Source organism: Haliotis asinina, chromosome 5, assembly GCF_037392515.1.
Source record: "Haliotis asinina isolate JCU_RB_2024 chromosome 5, JCU_Hal_asi_v2, whole genome shotgun sequence".
Taxonomy (NCBI): Eukaryota; Metazoa; Mollusca; class Gastropoda; order Lepetellida; family Haliotidae; genus Haliotis; species Haliotis asinina.
Window position 1 is genome coordinate 64,210,457 of NC_090284.1, and position 23,743 is coordinate 64,234,199.

Sequence of the window (23,743 nt, forward strand, 5' to 3'; positions counted from 1 at the left end):
TATCTATCTATCTATCTATTTTATGTTTTTTATCTTCAGGAAAAAGTGATTACAGTTAAACAGATTGTTATGACGTCACCTTGGCATGGCGTCACGCAGTGTAGCCATGACCTTACATTGGCGGATCAGTACTAGTGCCACAAGGAAAACAAGTATAATTCAAATGCATAATGTTACTGATCTAACGATGGACACCGTTCATAAATGAAAAATGTTTTCTTTAGCGTTACGCTGAATGGTGTCAGTATATTTTATACAAAGGGGATGATTTAATTTTTTTTTCCTTTTCTACAGCGGATTTGTCGATATGGGAGCGTAAGGGGGTGCACCCCTGTGCTCTGATTCACACAGGTGAGTTTGAGGTGCAATATTCCCTGTTGAACTGGCAACCAGTGCAGAAATCTAAGAACTGGAGTGATTTGGTCAGTGCGTGTAATTCGTACTGCTACTGAATAATTTATTTTGTAGTCTTTGCAGACGTGATGGACTCTTGGTGGGAGGTTGTTGAAGAAGAGAGTTACAGTACTCGATTCGGCTGATGATGAGAGTTTGTACAAGAGGTTTGATGGCAACAGAGGTCATTAATGGAATGTTCCTGCGAGATCTGTAAAACCTTCTTCACCCCTCCATTCTGAAACTAAACATCCTTGTACACTTATTTATCACCTGGTTTTAACAATCGCAATTATTTACTCAGTTACAGCCACTAAAGTTCACAGTTATTTGTCAAACACATCAAGTTTGTTACTCATGTGACCTGCAAAACACTCCCAACAACAGGTTTAATTTGACAGTCTGATTCATTGAAATGGCACGCTGATGTCCATCCGGTTACCAGCGACCAATTAGGATGCTGTAACAACATCGCATATCCTTGGGTGAACAAAAGGTCATCACAGTAAATGTCTGTGTTTGAATAAAGCTGTACTTTAAAAATGCCCTTTAATGCGTGTACCAATGCATCTTTTGAGGTAGAACCGACACATCCTGAAAAAATGTTTACATGATCAGCAACCTTGCAGATATACAATGGCAGTCAGCAAATAGTCGCATCTGGCCCAGACAAACCAGCGTCACAGAATTACCACGACCAATAGTCAGTGATGTCATAGAACGAGACAGCAGAACCTGATTTAGTTAACAGTCAATGGCAGCCAACAACGTGATCCAAAGAAAGATTTTGGAGTTTCACACAGGTGGCTTGAGCTTGAAGTTCTCTGAACATGATGGTTTACCGGCATTAACTACTTTCCATTCTATTCGATTATCTTCCTGAGAAAGCTTCTGTAACGTACACAGCACTGACAATTAATGGTGATTTATTAATATCTTACATAAATTACAATGGATACACACGACACGTTATCAGGGTTCGGACAGACCCAGCGGACCATGCCGAGTGACGTATTTCGGTATTTTCAGTTTTGTGCTGCAGTGTATGCAATTTCACGTCTAAACCTACTAAAGCCTACAGGCCATTTAGTCAAATATTCTTTTCAGTCAATCAAAGAAGATACCAATACAGTGTTACATGTCCAGATGTAACATGTCTTATGCATGTTTAGTGTTTTCTTTTATAAGTATTTAGGGAGCGTTATAGTAACTGTCAAATCCCGGAGCTGCTCGAATGATCAAGGCCATTATGTACAGTAACTCTAATGACACTTCCGGTTACACTTGATGTTTTTACCGATTGGTTGCTGCCACTGATCATAAGAGATGACACAAGTGGTTCACTGAAATGTTCTAAGTAACTATGTTACACTGCTCTGGCGTATTCAAAACTAAAAACAGACTCAGTCACTTATTCTCTCAGTCACTCTCCCTCAGCGGTCTTCCACGTCGACATTGGTGAAACTATCGCCCGGACAGGTGACTGATGAACCAAGAATCTTCATGAGTTCCAGTATGAGATTCTTACAGATATTAGAGAATGCTGGCTGAGTTAGAGGACACAATTCCGTGTTGAGAGTCACGGCGTGTTATATGATTTGATCAACCGTGTCATTGCATCCACAGACTCAGATATAAATTTCCACCCTGTGTGCGTCACACTGTAGAGGAAATTTTGTCGATGCGACGCTAAATTCCCTGGCTCACTCACTCACTCACTGTGTGTACAAACTATAATACGAAATGACGTCTAGTGAAGTTTATTTCAAAGGTTTCATGATTTCATCATACGCTGGTAACAAGAGCATAAGCAATAAGTGGTGACCACTTGCAGAGAGACAAATGGCGGTCATCATTTTCATTTGACTTCCACATTGATTTGCTTCTCTGCCGTCCGACCGTTGCGGCCGGTAGCGATACAGAAGTAAGTTCCTTGATCGGCCGGAGTTACCGGAAATATTTGGAACTCTTTCCATTGTACGTACTCGCTACTGGAGGTCACAGCTGGGTCTAACAATGGCCCATGTCTACCCTTCCGTAGTTCCACATTCACGATGTCCGGTCCCACGCCGTTGCAGTCGATAGAGCACGTATATCGCTTGTCACATATTTTCTTCCCCTCAAATACGTCTGACAGGGTGTAGGCACCAACAAAGTCTGAAGGGAATGGTGCCACGTGATCGTTGTGTTTGAGGTAGGCGACACGTGTCATGCCAAGTGTGGGCAGATAACTCCTGCTGTGAAACGTAGTGTACAAAAACACCAGTCCTTCCTCTGATGACAGAGAGAGACGGGACGACGCAACGGTTGTGACGCCTGCATCAATGTTGAATGTCCTCTCAATCCGTCGACCTAGAGCGTCATACGCAGACACTACCTGGATAGGGGCGTCTTCAGAGGAACTGTTGATTCCAACAAAATACCAACCAAGGTATGGTACACTGTAGAGGTCTGGGTCCTCTATCTCGGCCTCTACGGAAATATCGAATGGCTCACCCGGGGTGTAGGAAATGGGATCGGGTGAAAATCGAATGGATGTGTCAGACACGGCCAGTTCTCCGTTTATTTCACCAAACACATAGTAATACTCCGTCAGGGAGCCTCTCAGATGCAGAGCTACGATCAGTCCATAGACAGGGTTCCTTACTACCAGCTCTGACCGTCCTTGACCTTCACGGAACGTGTCCGTGGCCGTATCATCTGGAAAAATTAACCAAGGCGTTAATCTCGATTATTTATTCTGTTTGAAGCAGTTTGATATAAAAGTGCTTATGCAGCGTTAAGTAATATTCACGCACTAAACCACTTACTCAGTGTTCCGGTCTGGCTTAGATTGTTTTTAAAAAACCAATAAGTCCTTCCTTGCCAATGCTTCATGCATATTATGTCTGGTTTGTCCTCTTGCAGGACAATCAGTTAACACTGTTAAACTGTGTTAGAAGTTATGTCGTGACGAGAACATTTAATGTCATACATAATAATTAATAGTAAATAGCAAAAACCCGTCAATGAAAGACAGTAAAATAACTAGATTACCACAGACTCGTATTTAAAACTAGTAATAAGATCAAAAGCAATACTATAGATCACAGTATGAAGCAATACTATATATTTCTGAAGTAAGATCACCATACACATGTACTAGGAACCATAGGGACATTTTGGGTGAATGAGTGAATTGTCTGCGATGGTTGTTGGGATTCTCTACATACATAAAAGCCTGTGTACGTGGGTGGGGTGGAGTTGAAAACTTCCTTCATCCAGTGGGAAAGTTCAACTGAAGGCCGCTTTGTACAATGTTCCAGTCATGTCATGGGGTCTCACATAAACCTAGGCGAACCTAGATTCGAACCCACGTTCATTGTGTTCTTGCATAGAAATATACTGTGTCTCAAAATGACAAGGACTCCCTGTGCCCATCCGCGTATATTCTTGAAATCTGAGGATTTAATGCATTCGAATGTAACGATGGACTCCGTTCATAAATGAAAAATGTTTTCTTTAGCGTTACGCTGAATGGTGTCAGTATATTTTATACAAAGGGGATGATTTAATTTTTTTTTCCTTTTCTACAGCGGATTTGTCGATATGGGAGCGTAAGGGGGTGCACCCCTGTGCTCTGATTCACACAGGTGAGTTTGAGGTGCAATATTCCCTGTTGAACTGGCAACCAGTGCAGAAATCTAAGAACTGGAGTGATTTGGTCAGTGCGCGTAATTCGTACTGCTACTGAATAATTTATTTTGTAGTCTTTGCAGACGTGATGGACTCTTGGTGGGAGGTTGTTGAAGAAGAGAGTTACAGTACTCGATTCGGCTGATGATGAGAGTTTGTACAAGAGGTTTGATGGCAACAGAGGTCATTAATGGAATGTTCCTGCGAGATCTGTAAAACCTTCTTCACCCCTCCATTCTGAAACTAAACATCCTTGTACACTTATTTATCACCTGGTTTTAACAATCGCAATTATTTACTCAGTTACAGCCACTAAAGTTCACAGTTATTTGTCAAACACATCAAGTTTGTCACTCATGTGACCTGCAAAACACTCCCAACAACAGGTTTAATTTGACAGTCTGATTCATTGAAATGGCACGCTGATGTCCATCCGGTTACCAGCGACCAATTAGGATGCTGTAACAACATCGCATATCCTTGGGTGAACAAAAGGTCATCACAGTAAATGTCTGTGTTTGAATAAAGCTGTACTTTAAAAATGCCCTTTAATGCGTGTACCAATGCATCTTTTGAGGTAGAACCGACACATCCTGAAAAAATGTTTACATGATCAGCAACCTTGCAGATATACAATGGCAGTCAGCAAATAGTCGCATCTGGCCCAGACAAACCAGCGTCACAGAATTACCACGACCAATAGTCAGTGATGTCATAGAACGAGACAGCAGAACCTGATTTAGTTAACAGTCAATGGCAGCCAACAACGTGATCCAAAGAAAGATTTTGGAGTTTCACACAGGTGGCTTGAGCTTGAAGTTCTCTGAACATGATGGTTTACCGGCATTAACTACTTTCCATTCTATTCGATTATCTTCCTGAGAAAGCTTCTGTAACGTACACAGCACTGACAATTAATGGTGATTTATTAATATCTTACATAAATTACAATGGATACACACGACACGTTATCAGGGTTCGGACAGACCCAGCGGACCATGCCGAGTGACGTATTTCGGTATTTTCAGTTTTGTGCTGCAGTGTATGCAATTTCACGTCTAAACCTACTAAAGCCTACAGGCCATTTAGTCAAATATTCTTTTCAGTCAATCAAAGAAGATACCAATACAGTGTTACATGTCCAGATGTAACATGTCTTATGCATGTTTAGTGTTTTCTTTTATAAGTATTTAGGGAGCGTTATAGTAACTGTCAAATCCCGGAGCTGCTCGAATGATCAAGGCCATTATGTACAGTAACTCTAATGACACTTCCGGTTACACTTGATGTTTTTACCGATTGGTTGCTGCCACTGATCATAAGAGATGACACAAGTGGTTCACTGAAATGTTCTAAGTAACTATGTTACACTGCTCTGGCGTATTCAAAACTAAAAACAGACAGTCACTTATTCTCTCAGTCACTCTCCCTCAGCGGTCTTCCACGTCGACATTGGTGAAACTATCGCCCGGACAGGTGACTGATGAACCAAGAATCTTCATGAGTTCCAGTATGAGATTCTTACAGATATTAGAGAATGCTGGCTGAGTTAGAGGACACAATTCCGTGTTGAGAGTCACGGCGTGTTATATGATTTGATCAACCGTGTCATTGCATCCACAGACTCAGATATAAATTTCCACCCTGTGTGCGTCACACTGTAGAGGAAATTTTGTCGATGCGACGCTAAATTCCCTGGCTCACTCACTCACTCACTGTGTGTACAAACTATAATACGAAATGACGTCTAGTGAAGTTTATTTCAAAGGTTTCATGATTTCATCATACGCTGGTAACAAGAGCATAAGCAATAAGTGGTGACCACTTGCAGAGAGACAAATGGCGGTCATCATTTTCATTTGACTTCCACATTGATTTGCTTCTCTGCCGTCCGACCGTTGCGGCCGGTAGCGATACAGAAGTAAGTTCCTTGATCGGCCGGAGTTACCGGAAATATTTGGAACTCTTTCCATTGTACGTACTCGCTACTGGAGGTCACAGCTGGGTCTAACAATGGCCCATGTCTACCCTTCCGTAGTTCCACATTCACGATGTCCGGTCCCACGCCGTTGCAGTCGATAGAGCACGTATATCGCTTGTCACATATTTTCTTCCCCTCAAATACGTCTGACAGGGTGTAGGCACCAACAAAGTCTGAAGGGAATGGTGCCACGTGATCGTTGTGTTTGAGGTAGGCGACACGTGTCATGCCAAGTGTGGGCAGATAACTCCTGCTGTGAAACGTAGTGTACAAAAACACCAGTCCTTCCTCTGATGACAGAGAGAGACGGGACGACGCAACGGTTGTGACGCCTGCATCAATGTTGAATGTCCTCTCAATCCGTCGACCTAGAGCGTCATACGCAGACACTACCTGGATAGGGGCGTCTTCAGAGGAACTGTTGATTCCAACAAAATACCAACCAAGGTATGGTACACTGTAGAGGTCTGGGTCCTCTATCTCGGCCTCTACGGAAATATCGAATGGCTCACCCGGGGTGTAGGAAATGGGATCGGGTGAAAATCGAATGGATGTGTCAGACACGGCCAGTTCTCCGTTTATTTCACCAAACACATAGTAATACTCCGTCAGGGAGCCTCTCAGATGCAGAGCTACGATCAGTCCATAGACAGGGTTCCTTACTACCAGCTCTGACCGTCCTTGACCTTCACGGAACGTGTCCGTGGCCGTATCATCTGGAAAAATTAACCAAGGCGTTAATCTCGATTATTTATTCTGTTTGAAGCAGTTTGATATAAAAGTGCTTATGCAGCGTTAAGTAATATTCACGCACTAAACCACTTACTCAGTGTTCCGGTCTGGCTTAGATTGTTTTTAAAAAACCAATAAGTCCTTCCTTGCCAATGCTTCATGCATATTATGTCTGGTTTGTCCTCTTGCAGGACAATCAGTTAACACTGTTAAACTGTGTTAGAAGTTATGTCGTGACGAGAACATTTAATGTCATACATAATAATTAATAGTAAATAGCAAAAACCCGTCAATGAAAGACAGTAAAATAACTAGATTACCACAGACTCGTATTTAAAACTAGTAATAAGATCAAAAGCAATACTATAGATCACAGTATGAAGCAATACTATATATTTCTGAAGTAAGATCACCATACACATGTACTAGGAACCATAGGGACATTTTGGGTGAATGAGTGAATTGTCTGCGATGGTTGTTGGGATTCTCTACATACATAAAAGCCTGTGTACGTGGGTGGGGTGGAGTTGAAAACTTCCTTCATCCAGTGGGAAAGTTCAACTGAAGGCCGCTTTGTACAATGTTCCAGTCATGTCATGGGGTCTCACATAAACCTAGGCGAACCTAGATTCGAACCCACGTTCATAGTGTTCTTGCATGGAAATATACTGTGTCTCAAAATGACAAGGACTCCCTGTGCCCATCCGCGTATATTCTTGAAATCTGAGGATTTAATGCATTCGAATGTAGTGTTCGCTGTTAACTGGATCAATTTGTCTCTCATGTTAATGAGTTAGACCATCATAGTTCACAATGTTCAGGTCACAAAAGTACATGCCAAATTGGTTATGGAAGGGAGATAGCCTAATCACATTATTGACATTTTGAATGGGAGGGTTTGTCATGCATACTATAACCCAAACACTCGTTCGTTCGTTTATTCTTGCATTCGTTTGGCTCACATACAAATCTTATCTCCGTATTTCCACACAGCTTCCGCCTGCGAAGGACTCTCGTACTGGATTGAATATTTGACAAAGCCACCCTCTTCCACGGCGGAGATACTCGAGGTTTTCAATCTGGTTGGGCTGGTTGTAACAACCTGAAAAAAAACAAAAACATAATTTGATTTACAATTAAAGTGATTATTACTCCAATGACGGACCAATAGTGTTAGCACATAGTGTGGATCCTGTCAAGATAACATTTGGAGATACAACTCTCCTTGTGTTTCACTCTACGCAAGACACGTATAACTTAAACACACCACCACAGCGTTCAGATGACACCATGTGTTCTGACAATAACCAAAAATAACCAGTAACTGTTTACCTTGTCATTCGCACTTGAATCCGCAATCCGCCTTGAAGAGACCGAACATGGCATACGATGAAAAAAACCCCCTAAATATTCAGTCAATACACCATTTCCTATACATTAAAATCCCGTTTACTTGATAAAACATGTTAACGTTGAGATACCGTATCAGAGTAACCAGCAATATTTCAGCTATCTGTAAATAATCGAGTCTGGACCAGACGATCCAGTGACCAACAACATGAGCATCGTTCTGCGCACTGATGAACTGATGACATGTTATCAACTACATCAGCATGCCTGACCACCCGATCCCTTTAGTCGCCTCTTACGACTAGCGCAGTCGCCATTTATGGCAAGCATGGGTTGCCATAAGGCCTATTCTTCCCCGGGACCTTCACGGGTTGATACCGTTTCAGAGTAAATTATCACATTTGAAAGTGATAACTGACAAAGGCTAGGAGGGCAGGGAAGATAGTCTTGTGGTTCAAGTGTTCACTTCTCACGCCAGATTTCCGGGTTCGATTCATCCCGCTGTGATATCAAAAGCGGAGAAAAATAATGAACACATTCGCTCACTATATCAACATATAGAATATCACATGATAGATCTCCGTGTACGTGTGGGATAGTAGCGGCAGTGGGGGAACTTAACATATGGTAGATCTCCGTGTGTAACAGTGGGATAACTTAACATACAGTAGATCTCCGTGTGTGACTATGGAAGAACTTAACATATGGTAGATCTCCGTGTGTGACCGTGGGAGAACTTAACATGCGGTAGATCTCCGTATGTAACAATGGGAGAACTTAATATAACATACGGTAGATCTCCGTGTGTGACCGTGGGAGAACTTAACATGCGGTAGATCTCCGTATGTAACAATGGGAGAACTTAACATACGGTAGATCTCCGTGTGTGACCTTGGGAGAACTTAACATATGGTAGATCTCCGTGTGTGACCGTGGGAGAACTTAACATATGGTAGATCTCCGTGTGTAACAGTGGGATAACTTAACATACAGTAGATCTCCGTGTGTGACCTTGGGAGAACTTAACATATGGTAGATCTCCGTGTGTGACCGTGGGAGAACTTAACATGCGGTAGATCTCCGTATGTAACAATGGGAGAACTTAATATAACATACGGTAGATCTCCGTGTGTGACCGTGGGAGAACTTAACATATGGTAGATCTCCGTGTGTAACAATGGGAGAAATTAACATATGGTAGATCTCCGTGTGTAACAATGGGAGAACTTAACATATGGTAGATCTCCGTGTGTAACAATGGGAGAACTTAACATAACATACGGTAGATCTCCGTGTGTAACAATGGGAGAACTTAACATACGGTAGATCTCCGTGTGTAACAATGGACGAAATTAACATATGGTAGATCTCCGTGTGTGACCGTGTGAGAACTTAACATACGGTAGATCTCAGTGTGCAACAATGGGAGAACTTAACATAACATACGGTAGATCTCCGTGTGTGACCGTGGGAGAACTTAACATATGGTAGATCTCCGTGTGTAACAATGGGAGAAATTAACATATGGTAGATCTCCGTGTGTAACAATGGGAGAACTTAACAAAACAGTTGATCTCCGTGTGTAACAATGGACGAAGTTAACATATGGTAGATCTCCGTGTGTAACAATGGGAGAAATTAACATATGGTAGATCTTCGTATGTAACAATGGGAGAACTTAATATAACATACGGTAGATCTCCGTGTGTGACCGTGGGAAAACTTAACATATGGTAGATCTCCGTGTGTAACAATGGGAGAAATTAACATATGGTAGATCTCCGTGTGTAACAATGGGAGAACTTAACAAAACAGTTGATCTCAGTGTGTAACAATGGACGAAATTAACATATGGTAGATCTCCGTGTGTAACAATGGGAGAAATTAACATATGGTAGATCTCCGTGTGTAACAATGGGAGAACTTAACATAACATACGGTAGATCTCCGTGTGTAGCAATGGGAGAACTTAACATACGGTAGATCTCCGTGTGTAACAATGGACGAAATTAACATATGGTAGATCTCCGTGTGTGACCGTGTGAGAACTTAACATACAGTAGATCTCAGTGTGCAACAATGGGAGAACTTAACATAACATACGGTAGATCTCCGTGTGTGACCGTGGGAGAACTTTACATACGGTAGATCTCCGTGTGTAACAATGGGAGAACTTAACATACGGTAGATCTCCGTGTGTAACAATGGAAGAAGTTAACATACGGTAGATCTCCGTATGTAACAATGGGAGAACTTAACATAACATATGGTAGATCTCCGTGTGTGACCGTGGGAGAACTTAACATACGGTAGATCTCCGTGTGTGACAATGGGAGAACTTAACATACGGTAGATCTCCGTGTGTAACAATGGAAGAAATTAACATACGGTAGATCTCCGTATGTAACAATGGGAGAACTTAATATAACATACGGTAGATCTCCGTGTGTGACCGTGGGAGAACTTAACATACGGTAGATCTCCGTGTGTAACAATGGGAGAACTTAACATAACATATGGTAGATCTCCGTGTGTAGCAATGGGAGAACTTAACATATGGTAGATCTCCGTGTGTAACAATGGACGAAATTAACATACGGTAGATCTCCGTGTGTGACCGTGGGAGAACCTAAAATATGGTAGATCTCCGTGTGACAGTTGGATGTAACAATGGGAGAACTTAATATAACATACGGTAGATCTCCGTGTGTGATCGTGGGAGAACTTAACATACGGTAGATCACCGTGTGTAACAATGGGAGAACTTAACATACGGTAGATCTCCGTGTGTGACCGTGGGAGAACCTAAAATATGGTAGATCTGCATGTGTATAGCAACTATTTACTTTGTTACAAAATCCACCTTGAAGAGACAGAACATGACATGTAATGAGAAATTAGCCCCTAAACATTCAGGAACTACATTATTTCCTATACATTAAAATCCCGTTTACTCGAAAAGAGGTATCGTATCAGAGTAGATCTCCGTGTGTGACAATGGGGGAAAGGAACATGTGGTAAATATCCGTGAAGAACAGTGGGGCACTTAATATATGGTAGATCTCCATGTGTGACAATGGGGCACTTAACACACCATAAGTCTTCCTATGGGGGACAGTAGGGGAATTTGACATTTAGTTAGAACCCGTTTGTGACGCTCGGGGGACATAACATGCCTGCATGGTGGACAGTGTGACATTTAACAGATGTGCACGTACGTCTCAGGATAGTCGGGCACTTAATTTGTTTCCAAAACTGGATCATTCAGGTCCACTGGTTTGAAAGTCTCCCTGACAGTGCATGAACCATACTATTTCGAACGTCATTCTAATGCTTTTGTACATGTCAGTGTAACCCTTTGACTTAAGCAGAAGAAAGGTTTACTTACCGGACATAGCGCTGACACCAGCAACACAGCCACTGCAGAGAACATCGTTATCATTCTGGTTCCCATGGAAGAGATTACAAATGATATATCCGGCAATTACGGTTACTGACATTTAGATGGTCGCTCCGTAGTTGTAAAAATAGGATACGAATTTCAAACATAAAAGTCACAAATGTCTAATCTACCTAATACGGAATACAATTGTTCCAATTATTGAAACGTTGAAACGAGATTTGTTATATGTGTCGTTTGCCCCAAGCCATATTCGAGTCATATGTCAGCGGTTTGTAACTAATCGAGTCTGAACCAGAAGACCTAGTGACCGATACGATGAGCACCATTCCTTCCGTCCGTTCATTCACCAATAAGCAACCAGTAAAATAGGTTTGTCGTAGATACTGAAGAATATAACTTCAATGGTTTCGAAATCAAGACTGCGCACAAGTGAAATGCTATAGATGGAAGATAATGGCGTTCAACGGTTTGTTCGGGTTGTAAAGGGTTGATCAAGACGTTTAGAGAAAGTGGACGTGTTAGGTAGGGGTGTACTTGTTTGATTACCATGAACGGGAAGTGAAATATGGAAACCGTTGGTTCGTGTCACCCGAAGAAGGTAGAACGATCAACATATTTCCACACGCGATTTAAATTATTCCAGAAACACTTTTGATCCAATAGCTTCATTGATTTGTACGTCATAACAACTCTCAAACATGGTGATAGAATGCAAACATTGATTTCAAGATCAAGAAGGAGATACAATTTGGTGTGCCGTACATATTGATACCAGTCAAGGGGTTAGGTATCAGCTATGGCAACCAGTGACAATGCCTTTACAACATCAATAATGTCACTTTCGGAATTGTGGAAACAGGATACACACACTGCACTTTGGTCCCGTCTTTATACTGACGCTACGTTATTTGGTTTGTTGGTGCCGGTTCCAGTAAGTTATTCTCATTCGTGAGCTGCATTGCGCAAAGTCCAATACGTATCATTTCATTCATTCAGCATGGCTGGAATATTGTACATTTGGATTTTTCTGTTATTTGGAATTATTCCCCTCTGTCGTTCACACATGAAATTCACTAGTATTGAATCTTGTTACGACCCGACACAAACACCCGAAGAAACATTCCAGACCATCGCCGGCATCAGCGTGCTGCTATGTGGAATCGACTGCGCAAGGGATAACAGATGTAAGTCCATCAGCATTAAACCTGACGGGAACACTGTCACATGTTATCACAATAGTGGAAGGAGACTGTTGAGTACAGGATGCAACACCCAGTACAGACATTTCAATGTGAGTACCTCGAGCTCAATATCAATGCTCGTGATTGGTTTTGGAATTAGAAAACATAATATGGAAAATTATTTGGTCAAATTACTGAATTAACTATGAGACAACCAATCTAGACATTTCCATCTGAGTATCTAAATCCCAAACCCGTAGCCGGATTTGTGATCGGATGACACCACAGCAAATTATTAGATCATATTAGTGAATTTACCAGTTTTAGTAACCGATATTTCACATGTTTAAGGTTTTTTGAAAGTTAAACATGGTTCAGTTGTGTTTTGTCAATGGAATTTATTATGCACCAGGGGTACCATTCAAGTTGTCATTACCACGGATTCTTTCTGAATGACACCTATGGCTGTCGATGCTACGGTGGCTATATTGGTGCATGGTGTGAACGACTCATGGAAGGTACTGTGTAAATCATAGCAAAATAATACTATTCGTATTTGTTTTGACATTTGAAAATCTCACAAGGCTGCAAGTATGGAGAGTAAAAGTTATGCCATTTTGTTAATTGTCCACAGGATAAATATTTGTCATTAGTGATCTATTTTTCGGTAGGTTTAACTCGGTTGAATGTGCATAGTTCATAATTGAATAATCTTATTTCCTACTTGTCCTTTCTTTCATTTCAATACAGATTGCACTGAGGGTGCCTCAACAGATCATTACCAAAGGTCGGCAGAATCTGATGTGTTTCATATCCAGCCCCACAATGCTCCCCGAGCCTTTAAGGTTGTTTGTAATATGTATGGCTGGTCACCTGGATGGACACGGATCCTTAATCAACGATTTGACAGTCCCTACGTGAACTTTACACGTCCATGGGAAGACTACAAACATGGATTTGGGGACTTCAGTAAAAGTGGTAAATGCACTATCTGTTATGTTCATAAAAATGGGTTCAGCATAAAGTACTCCATATATGAGATCAAGGAAAATCAACGGAGAAACTGTGGCTGTCCTTGTTACTGAAGGGTTGAGCGTGCGTGCGCGCGTGCGTTAAAATGACCTACACGTGTCAAAACATTTTACTTCAGTGATTCCATTTTATGTATCCAGTACTTCGGGTTTTTTTGCATATTCATCACATTTATATTCATAATTATAATGTTATATTATGACATTCCTAATCGTAGCATATGTGTTATAATGATTCATAGCTAAACGTGGGACGAACCAGGATAGTGATCCAGTATGTTTAAGGGGCCGAGATCAAGCCCCCTGTGATCGGGTATGAAAATTTTGGAATCAACGTTGTGTGCATCTTCCAGTATTGTCACAACCCCTGTACAGTACACAACCCTGAGCACTAAAACAATCCTCGAATCCGTGATGGTGAATACATGCAAACACCTTGTCTCGAGTACATCAACGTGTTGTAAAACTTGGACAGAGTGCTTTGACTATGTGTCCCAGGCAGCACAGCTGTCAATAGACTAACTCGAAAGGATGGGAAAGTCACATTAACATGAAGCGCCTAGTAGCTGCACGAGCTGTATGATCCCCGGGGAGTTGAGGTTGAAAAACACCCAACCCAACTATGCCTTGTTGAGACTGGCATCCAATGGTAGTGGGAAAACAGAAAGCGCTTTGGGCATATATATGAGATGGACTATAGGGCTCTATAAATACCCATATAAGAAAGAAACATCGCTTGCACCTGAAGGTATGCTGTAAATCCAGCCAGGGCCCATACGCGTGGGACAATAACCGTAAGATTCAAAGGTAGTTTTGTGATCTACTTTCAGCTGCTGTCAAACTATAGGCCGTTTGTACATAGCATTATCTTCAATATAATACAGCATTTACTCTACTGAAGGTAATACAATGGATCTCAGTGATGCAGTATATTGAATCTCAATTTTTGATGTTCTAGTTATTTTTCCGGTATTTTCTAGTTTAACCTTGATATGCATTATGGAAAGCATAATCTATATTAGTTTTGATAGGCTGAAATACTGAATGGGTCGCCAAAAACTGGTGGCATACGCGATATATACATTTTATACTGGTGTGTGTGCGATCAAATGACATTCTGGTGATATTCAACATGTATCAAGATTACATTTCCACTGTTAATGTTTCAGGCAATTTTTGGACTGGATTGGACACGATCCATTATGTGACCAACAACCGCCCACAAAGGCTGAAGACATATATTTATTTTGAAGAAGATGGGCAAGTTGTAATGAGGAGTTATGGCTACAAGGAGTTTCAGGTATTTAAAGGAAGGTTCTAATCAGACACTAATTTGGATATATTCCCCTCTGATTTGTGGGTTTTACTTGTTATTCCAGACCAAACTGTAATGTGCATTGTCCCTCATACAGTCACAAATTAACAAATGCTCTTTTCGAACTTTTGATTTAAACTCGTTTATATGCACAAATGTATGAACGGTTTTCTTAGGGATCATGAATACTGTTAGGAATTTTCTTTTCCTGGCGGAACGGTTTTCATTTTTACTGTATTTGCAAAGTGCCAGTCAGCAATTACGATGACCTTAAGTCACCATGTTGAACCTCCGATCACAAGAATATGTACTAGTACTTAAGCACACATGTGTCGCCGGACAGAACACCTCAGTATATCAAGGTGGTGCTTGAGGATGCTTATAAAGGCATATACCATTTCAATACTCGCCTGTCTAGTTACTTGTCCCACGATAGGACAGCAGCTGCAAAAATTGACGCAGCGGAGAAAACAGGTGGTATCTCCAAAGTGGAATAACCCCGGTTTGATTATTTATTTTAAGTGAACATGCATATAACACGATGTCAGGGTTTGTTTGTTTGGTGTGGATAGTTGTGAATGCACTCACCATCAAATATCACTCAGCCAATGGATCTAAAGCTCATTCATGTGACCATACTCTCACTACCGATGACCGACAATTATCTAAAATGTCTGGTATAAATATGGCGCGAACCAAATTGTGTAACAGCAGCATAATGTTTCTTTGCAGATGAAAACACTTTTGTGGAACTGATATGACCAGCTTCATCAGGATTTCCATAATGCCTAAACTTAACATACTGGAAAGGCAACTTTAATTTTTCTGCCTATGCATTGTCAAACTATTGAGTACATAACCAGATACTGCAAAACAACATCTTACAACAAAAGTAAACATTATTAAACCGAATAGGTTTTATCTGAGTTTCACCTTACATGAAAAAGTATCTATGCATCTAACGAAACTGTTCAACAGTCTTTAGTGATTGTAAGTTCACAGGCTTTATGTATTGCCTCGAACACAGTTCCCAACACCAGCAATGGACTTTATACCCACGCGGGGTATCGAACTCAGGTCTGCGGAGTGACGGACAAACGCTTTAACCACTAGGCTACCCCACCTGTTTGTGATGATATATTGTGTATGGGAAAAGGTATTTCAGCGGAAACGGAAAGATAAGCAACTGTAAACACATGAGAATCCATAAAGTCCTTAAATTAACACTATTTGTACGGCACAGTGTATGACCAAAACTGGATTAAGAGCGTCACTTCCATGAGACACGCCACTGTCACAAATCTGACTACATCAGGAGGATGTGTCCATAAATGGAACATTGCTCGATAGAAATGGAAAGATGAAATCTTTTATTAATGTGGTTTACATGCACTTTAAGAGATTTCCTTTAAGTGAGTTGACATAGCTATGAAATGTTTACTTTCAGGTGAGCAGTGAAGCAGACGGTTATAAATTCTCGTTTAAGTCCGGCGTTACACCCGGTGCCAACCATAATAGAGCGATTGACGGCCTCTCTCCGTTTCTGGGAGCTAAATTTTCTACTTACGATGTCGACAACGACAACGACAGCGGTGACAACTGCGCAAATATCCACCAGTCTGGGTGGTGGTTCACCACATGTGCCGGCTACAACCCCACAGGGCAGCCACAACCTCCATCAGTTCAGTACAAGACGTCGGACCCCACTCAGCTGTCCTGGCCTCACACACTGAACTACAGCGCTGTCCGAGTAGACATTTTTCTGATTGCCGAGTAGAACTGCAATGGAACATACTGGATTGATTTGATATGGCACAACCGTTGGATAACTGTTCGATTGTTGAAGTGTTCAGGATCAGAATTATTCCCATAATGTGGGACTTTTGAATAGATTCAGTGATTAGTTGTCTTGCTTCGGGGCCAAAATGGTCTGGAATGGCATCTGCAGTATGACACAACGAACAAATTTTCAGACCCAGACTTAGACTCATATGGATATTGTTAAGTGTGGTCTCATCATGCGTGTTTGCCAGAAAGACATGAAGAGGCTGGCTTTGATATCGCATATCTGTTGAATAACTGTTCGATCCTGGAAGGATCAAGGTCAGAGTGAGTAAGTGAGTGAGTTAATATTTAACGTCACATCGGCAATATTTCAGCCATTTCGTGACGAGAACGTTTAATACTGAAATGGAATATATGTGTTCTTAAAACCTGTCGAGCACGTACACGTGCACAATTTATTGTAAAAGAAACCTGACATTTGAACCAGGCAGTAAATGTGCTACTGTCGCATTTATATGAAACTGATGACCTATCATTCATTAGGTATTCAGTTTTGATGCAAGTTTGATTGAAGGCATGTACGTGGTTCAAAGGCTGCATATAAGATATCTGAGACAAGGTGAACATGTACCATTGAATTCTCAAACACTTCCTTAGTCTTTCACAAATTTGAATTGCAACTTGATTTTGAACAACGTTTGAATTGGTAACTTGAATCATTGCCTTAAGAATCCATGGGTAAAAGTAGTTAACATGGTGATCATTTGGAGCGAGATATTGTGACAAAGAGCGTGGCATGAAGGAAACTGTTTACTGAACTTTATTGAGGAAACAGTCAGTGAGACGTTTGACTTATTTCCAATTCATAACACATCTATGTGACATTTCATCATGACCTATATTTCCATGGAATGGGTTGTGTTTAGTTCCTTTCGATTGAACTGATGGCCTGATGTCGTTCAGCAAGATTACATGGACATATTCTTTCTACTTATGTATCACATTGAACACGTAATAAAACCAGTATATGTTGCATAATTTCTTTCATTTTTAGTTTTACATAGAAGGATTTCATCCATCAGCTCCCTCTTTTTATCCAACATTTTTTCAAAAGCTGTATCCTTCGGAGTCTGCATTTTGAAAGTTTTATGGTAGAATTAAGAAATTGTACCACTCTTGTTCAGATGGTTGATCATGGTTACGATCTCAACATCTTAACCAAAGTACTGAGAACTTTTAGACAAATGGAAGCTATTTCCTAATTTGACATTAAAGTAGCCAAACAGATGTCCAATGTCTTTGACATACATCATGTCCCCGAGTTTATTCACTTGAAAACTGTCCAGGTGTTTGTGATGGGTGATTCTGATTGAGCAGAATAAGCTTACCTTCAAGAGACTGCCTTGTGTCATCACTATTTAATATTGCTACTGAGTGATTGTGATTTATGTTTATGATAAGGTCAGTGTCATACAATGGACTTCGTATTATTATTGCAAGCTTTTCGCTATATTTGCAACAATTATGATATCCAAATTATGCTGTTCTAAGCATTTAATCCTGTTTACGTAAATCGATGCTCAATATATATGTAATAATTCTGAGTGGGGCATTAAACAGCAAGTGAAATGTTCAAGATCAATGTCTCTTTGTGGACGTTTTGTTGTAGCTATTAGCTCCCAGAAAACCATTTGATCAAAACTTTTTAATGTCTGTCTCGAAATAAAAATCCTTCAAAACATCCGAACAATAAAACCCTCAAAACACTTTGTTTGTACGCAATATTCTCTGACATATAAATATTAATTAAAAGTAACTGATGTTGTTCTAGATGTTATTGAATACATTAAAAATGGACGAACAACGTTTAGAGGATATTGATTAAAATGCAAAAATGAATTGTTTTCTGAAACATCTAACAGGCAAATCGAAATCATAAAGATTACAGTTTGTTCACTTTGTTTGAGGCATCTCAAGTAGCATAAAATGTTTGTGAAAATATATCAAAGTATTGCTTAAAATTGAACCTGATTTGTGTCTGACCCACACTGTGTGGCAGTTGACAAACCTAACAGCAGAATTTTGATTGTCCGCACCAACAATTATAAATTTTGAACTGCCGTAACTTTCATCCACGTTTGCTTTGTGTGTCTCCGGGTCTCCGCAGATTTGTGTGACCTTCAGAAAAGTACCGTTATCAGTTCTGGCCCTTCATGGAACCAGTGCATTCTGATTGACCTAACCATGCCATCATCAATGTCTCATATTGTACAACTACATGTAGCTGATTCTTTGTTCCTTGTTGAAGCAAACAGTAAAGGAGGAACAGACATGAAAGTGTAGCCCGGTGATAAGTGTCCCCAGTATGCATCTTAGACATGAAAGTGTAGCCCGGTGATAAGTGTCCCGAGTATGCATCTTAGACATGAAAGTGTACCCCGGTGATAAGTGTCTCGAGTATGCATCTTAGACATGAAAGTGTAGCCCGGTGATAAGTGTCTCGAGTATGCATCTTAGACATGAAAGTGTAGCCCGGTGATAAGTGTCTCGAGTATGCATCTTAGACAAGAAAGTGTACCCCGGTGATAAGTGTCTCGAGTATGCATCTTAGACATGAAAGTGTAGCCCGGTGATAAGTGTCCCCAGTATGCATCTTAGACATGAAAGTGTACCCCGGTGATAAGTGTCTCGAGTATGCATCTTAGACATGAAAGTGTAGCCCGGTGATAAGTGTCTCGAGTATGCATCTTAGACATGAAAGTGTAGCCCGGTGATAAGTGTCCCCAGTATGCATCTTAGACAAGAAAGTGTACCCCGGTGATAAGTGTCTCGAGTATGCATCTTAGACATGAAAGTGTACCCCGGTGATAAGTGTCTCGAGTATGCATCTTAGACATGAAAGTGTAGCCCGGTGATAAGTGTCTCGAGTATGCATCTTAGACATGAAAGTGTAGCCCGGTGATAAGTGTCTCGAGTATGCATCTTAGACAAGAAAGTGTACCCCGGTGATAAGTGTCTCGAGTATGCATCTTAGACATGAAAGTGTAGCCCGGTGATAAGTGTCTCGAGTATGCACCTTAGACATGAAAGTGTAGCCCGGTGATAAGTGTCCCGAGTATGCATCTTAGACATGAAAGTGTACCCCGGTGATAAGTGTCTCGAGTATGCATCTTAGACAAGAAAGTGTACCCCGGTGATAAGTGTCTCGAGTATGCATCTTAGACATGAAAGTGTACCCCGGTGATAAGTGTCTCGAGTATGCATCTTAGACATGAAAGTGTAGCCCGGTGATAAGTGTCCCGAGTATGCATCTTAGACAAGAAAGTGTACCCCGGTGATAAGTGTCTCGAGTATGCATCTTAGACATGAAAGTGTAGCCCGGTGATAAGTGTCTCGAGTATGCATCTTAGACATGAAAGTGTAGCCCGGTGATAAGTGTCCCGAGTATGCATCTTAGACATGAAAGTGTAGCCCGGTGATAAGTGTCTCGAGTATGCATCTTAGACATGAAAGTGTATCCCGGTGATAAGTGTCCCGAGTATGCATCTTAGACAAGAAAGTGTACCCCGGTGATAAGTGTTTCGAGTATGCATCTTAGACATGAAAGTGTATCCCGGTGATAAGTGTCTCGAGTATGCATCTTAGACATGAAAGTGTAGCCCGGTGATAAGTGTCCCGAGTATGCATCTTAGACATGAAAGTGTACCCCGGTGATAAGTGTCTCGAGTATGCATCTTAGACAAGAAAGTGTACCCCGGTGATAAGTGTCTCGAGTATGCATCTTAGACATGAAAGTGTAGCCCGGTGATAAGTGTCCCGAGTATGCATCTTAGACATGAAAGTGTAGCCCGGTGATAAGTGTCTCGAGTATGCATCTTAGACATGAAAGTGTATCCCGGTGATAAGTGTCCCGAGTATGCATCTTAGACAAGAAAGTGTACCCCGGTGATAAGTGTTTCGAGTATGCATCTTAGACATGAAAGTGTATCCCGGTGATAAGTGTCTCGAGTATGCATCTTAGACATGAAAGTGTAGCCCGGTGATAAGTGTCCCGAGTATGCATCTTAGACATGAAAGTGTACCCCGGTGATAAGTGTCTCGAGTATGCATCTTAGACAAGAAAGTGTACCCCGGTGATAAGTGTCTCGAGTATGCATCTTAGACATGAAAGTGTAGCCCGGTGATAAGTGTCTCGAGTATGCACCTTAGACATGAAAGTGTAGCCCGGTGATAAGTGTCCCGAGTATGCATCTTAGACATGAAAGTGTACCCCGGTGATAAGTGTCTCGAGTATGCATCTTAGACAAGAAAGTGTACCCCGGTGATAAGTGTCTCGAGTATGCATCTTAGACATGAAAGTGTACCCCGGTGATAAGTGTCTCGAGTATGCATCTTAGACATGAAAGTGTAGCCCGGTGATAAGTGTCCCGAGTATGCATCTTAGACAAGAAAGTGTACCCCGGTGATAAGTGTCTCGAGTATGCATCTTAGACATGAAAGTGTAGCCCGGTGATAAGTGTCTCGAGTATGCATCTTAGACATGAAAGTGTAGCCCGGTGATAAGTGTCCCGAGTATGCATCTTAGACATGAAAGTGTAGCCCGGTGATAAGTGTCTCGAGTATGCATCTTAGACATGAAAGTGTATCCCGGTGATAAGTGTCCCGAGTATGCATCTTAGACAAGAAAGTGTACCCCGGTGATAAGTGTCTCGAGTATGCACCTTAGACATGAAAGTGTAGCCCGGTGATAAGTGTCCCGAGTATGCATCTTAGACATGAAAGTGTACCCCGGTGATAAGTGTCTCGAGTATGCATCTTAGACAAGAAAGTGTACCCCGGTGATAAGTGTCTCGAGTATGCATCTTAGACATGAAAGTGTACCCCGGTGATAAGTGTCTCGAGTATGCATCTTAGACATGAAAGTGTAGCCCGGTGATAAGTGTCCCGAGTATGCATCTTAGACAAGAAAGTGTACCCCGGTGATAAGTGTCTCGAGTATGCATCTTAGACATGAAAGTGTATCCCGGTGATAAGTGTCCCGAGTATGCATCTTAGACATGAAAGTGTAGCCCGGTGATAAGTGTCTCGAGTATGCATCTTAGACATGAAAGTGTATCCCGGTGATAAGTGTCCCGAGTATGCATCTTAGACAAGAAAGTGTACCCCGGTGATAAGTGTTTCGAGTATGCATCTTAGACATGAAAGTGTATCCCGGTGATAAGTGTCTCGAGTATGCATCTTAGACATGAAAGTGTAGCCCGGTGATAAGTGTCCCGAGTATGCATCTTAGACAAGAAAGTGTACCCCGGTGATAAGTGTCTCGAGTATGCATCTTAGACATGAAAGTGTAGCCCGGTGATAAGTGTCTCGAGTATGCATCTTAGACATGAAAGTGTAGCCCGGTGATAAGTGTCCCGAGTATGCATCTTAGACAAGAAAGTGTACCCCGGTGATAAGTGTCCCGAGTATGCATCTTAGACATGAAAGTGTAGCCCGGTGATAAGTGTCCCGAGTATGCATCTTAGACAAGAAAGTGTACCCCGGTGATAAGTGTCTCGAGTATGCATCTTAGACAAGAAAGTGTAGCCCGGTGATAAGTGTCCCGAGTATGCATCTTAGACAAGAAAGTGTACCCCGGTGATAAGTGTCCCGAGTATGCATCTTAGACATGAAAGTGTAGCCCGGTGATAAGTGTCTCGAGTATGCATCTTAGACATGAAAGTGTATCCCGGTGATAAGTGTCCCGAGTATGCATCTTAGACAAGAAAGTGTACCCCGGTGATAAGTGTTTCGAGTATGCATCTTAGACATGAAAGTGTAGCCCGGTGATAAGTGTCTCGAGTATGCATCTTAGACAAGAAAGTGTACCCCGGTGATAAGTGTCTCGAGTATGCATCTTAGACATGAAAGTGTAGCCCGGTGATAAGTGTCTCGAGTATGCATCTTAGACAAGAAAGTGTACCCCGGTGATAAGTGTCTCGAGTATGCATCTTAGACATGAAAGTGTAGCCCGGTGATAAGTGTCTCGAGTATGCATCTTAGACATGAAAGTGTAGCCCGGTGATAAGTGTCCCGAGTATGCATCTTAGACATGAAAGTGTACCCCGGTGATAAGTGTCTCGAGTATGCATCTTAGACAAGAAAGTGTACCCCGGTGATAAGTGTCTCGAGTATGCATCTTAGACATGAAAGTGTAGCCCGGTGATAAGTGTCCCGAGTATGCTGATCTTGTGTTGCATGATAAGTTCCATATCCACACCGTAGTTGTTAGAATAACCCGTGGAACCAGACTGGTTGCTATTTAAGGTTGATAACGGTTGTTTGCATATATGCATAGATATAAAAACAACAAATGTTTGCGTAGCATAGTGTTTAAATGAGATCTCATGCATTGAAAGATTAACAATGAGTGAAGCCAGTTTGTGTTGTACCCTGCGATGACAATGCTGCTACATTGGTAAAAGCTGAGAAAACCCTTATTCGTTCACTTTATCCACACACCGATGTGTCTACGTTGACTTTGGGCTAGGTACCATGGTACACTGTAACATGGTTACCACACTCAGATACATGAGTCTGTGTTGAATACGAACTTGTCTGTGTTTACAAGTCGCGACACCCATCCACACTACGGATGTGTTTTCAAATGTCAGACTACCTCCCCTCAACCCCGTAATTACCGTAGGCTTCTGGGATGCACCTGTTTCCGAACATCTGGATACTGAGTGAGTGAGTTAATATTTAACGTCACATCGGCAATATCTCAGCCATATCGTCAGCACAGACAAGTTATGATTTTACAATAAATAAAGGTAAATTATAAAAGATTTCAGCAAAGGCCAATAAGTTGATCAGAGATTTCAAGTTAAACTGGTAAGTAACACTGAACTATTCAAT

At 41.5% G+C, this 23,743-nt stretch overlaps 3 protein-coding genes across 3 annotated transcripts; 1 reads left to right on the forward strand and 2 right to left on the reverse strand.

Annotated features, from left to right (window-relative positions):
- Positions 1-2,137: 2,137 nt before the first annotated feature.
- On the reverse strand, positions 2,138-4,256 carry LOC137283969 (uncharacterized). Its single transcript, XM_067815638.1, has 2 exons — positions 4,201-4,256; positions 2,138-3,119 (listed from the first exon to the last, which is right to left on the reverse strand). Exons 1-2 carry the CDS (start codon positions 4,254-4,256, stop codon positions 2,252-2,254), a joined length of 924 nt encoding a protein of 307 aa, XP_067671739.1. The 3' UTR covers positions 2,138-2,251.
- A 1,553-nt stretch (positions 4,257-5,809) lies between these two features.
- LOC137283755 (uncharacterized) lies at positions 5,810-11,588 on the reverse strand. The gene is made up of 3 exons (XM_067815424.1): positions 11,520-11,588; positions 7,748-7,883; positions 5,810-6,765 (listed from the first exon to the last, which is right to left on the reverse strand). The coding sequence occupies exons 1-3, from the start codon at positions 11,583-11,585 to the stop codon at positions 5,924-5,926; spliced, it is 1,044 nt and encodes a 347-aa protein (XP_067671525.1). The 5' UTR covers positions 11,586-11,588; the 3' UTR covers positions 5,810-5,923.
- A 2,054-nt stretch (positions 11,589-13,642) lies between these two features.
- LOC137285050 (ficolin-1-like) lies at positions 13,643-16,916 on the forward strand. The gene is made up of 3 exons (XM_067817240.1): positions 13,643-13,693; positions 14,916-15,046; positions 16,509-16,916. Exons 2-3 carry the CDS (start codon positions 15,017-15,019, stop codon positions 16,836-16,838), a joined length of 360 nt encoding a protein of 119 aa, XP_067673341.1. The 5' UTR covers positions 13,643-13,693; positions 14,916-15,016; the 3' UTR covers positions 16,839-16,916.
- Positions 16,917-23,743: the final 6,827 nt, after the last annotated feature.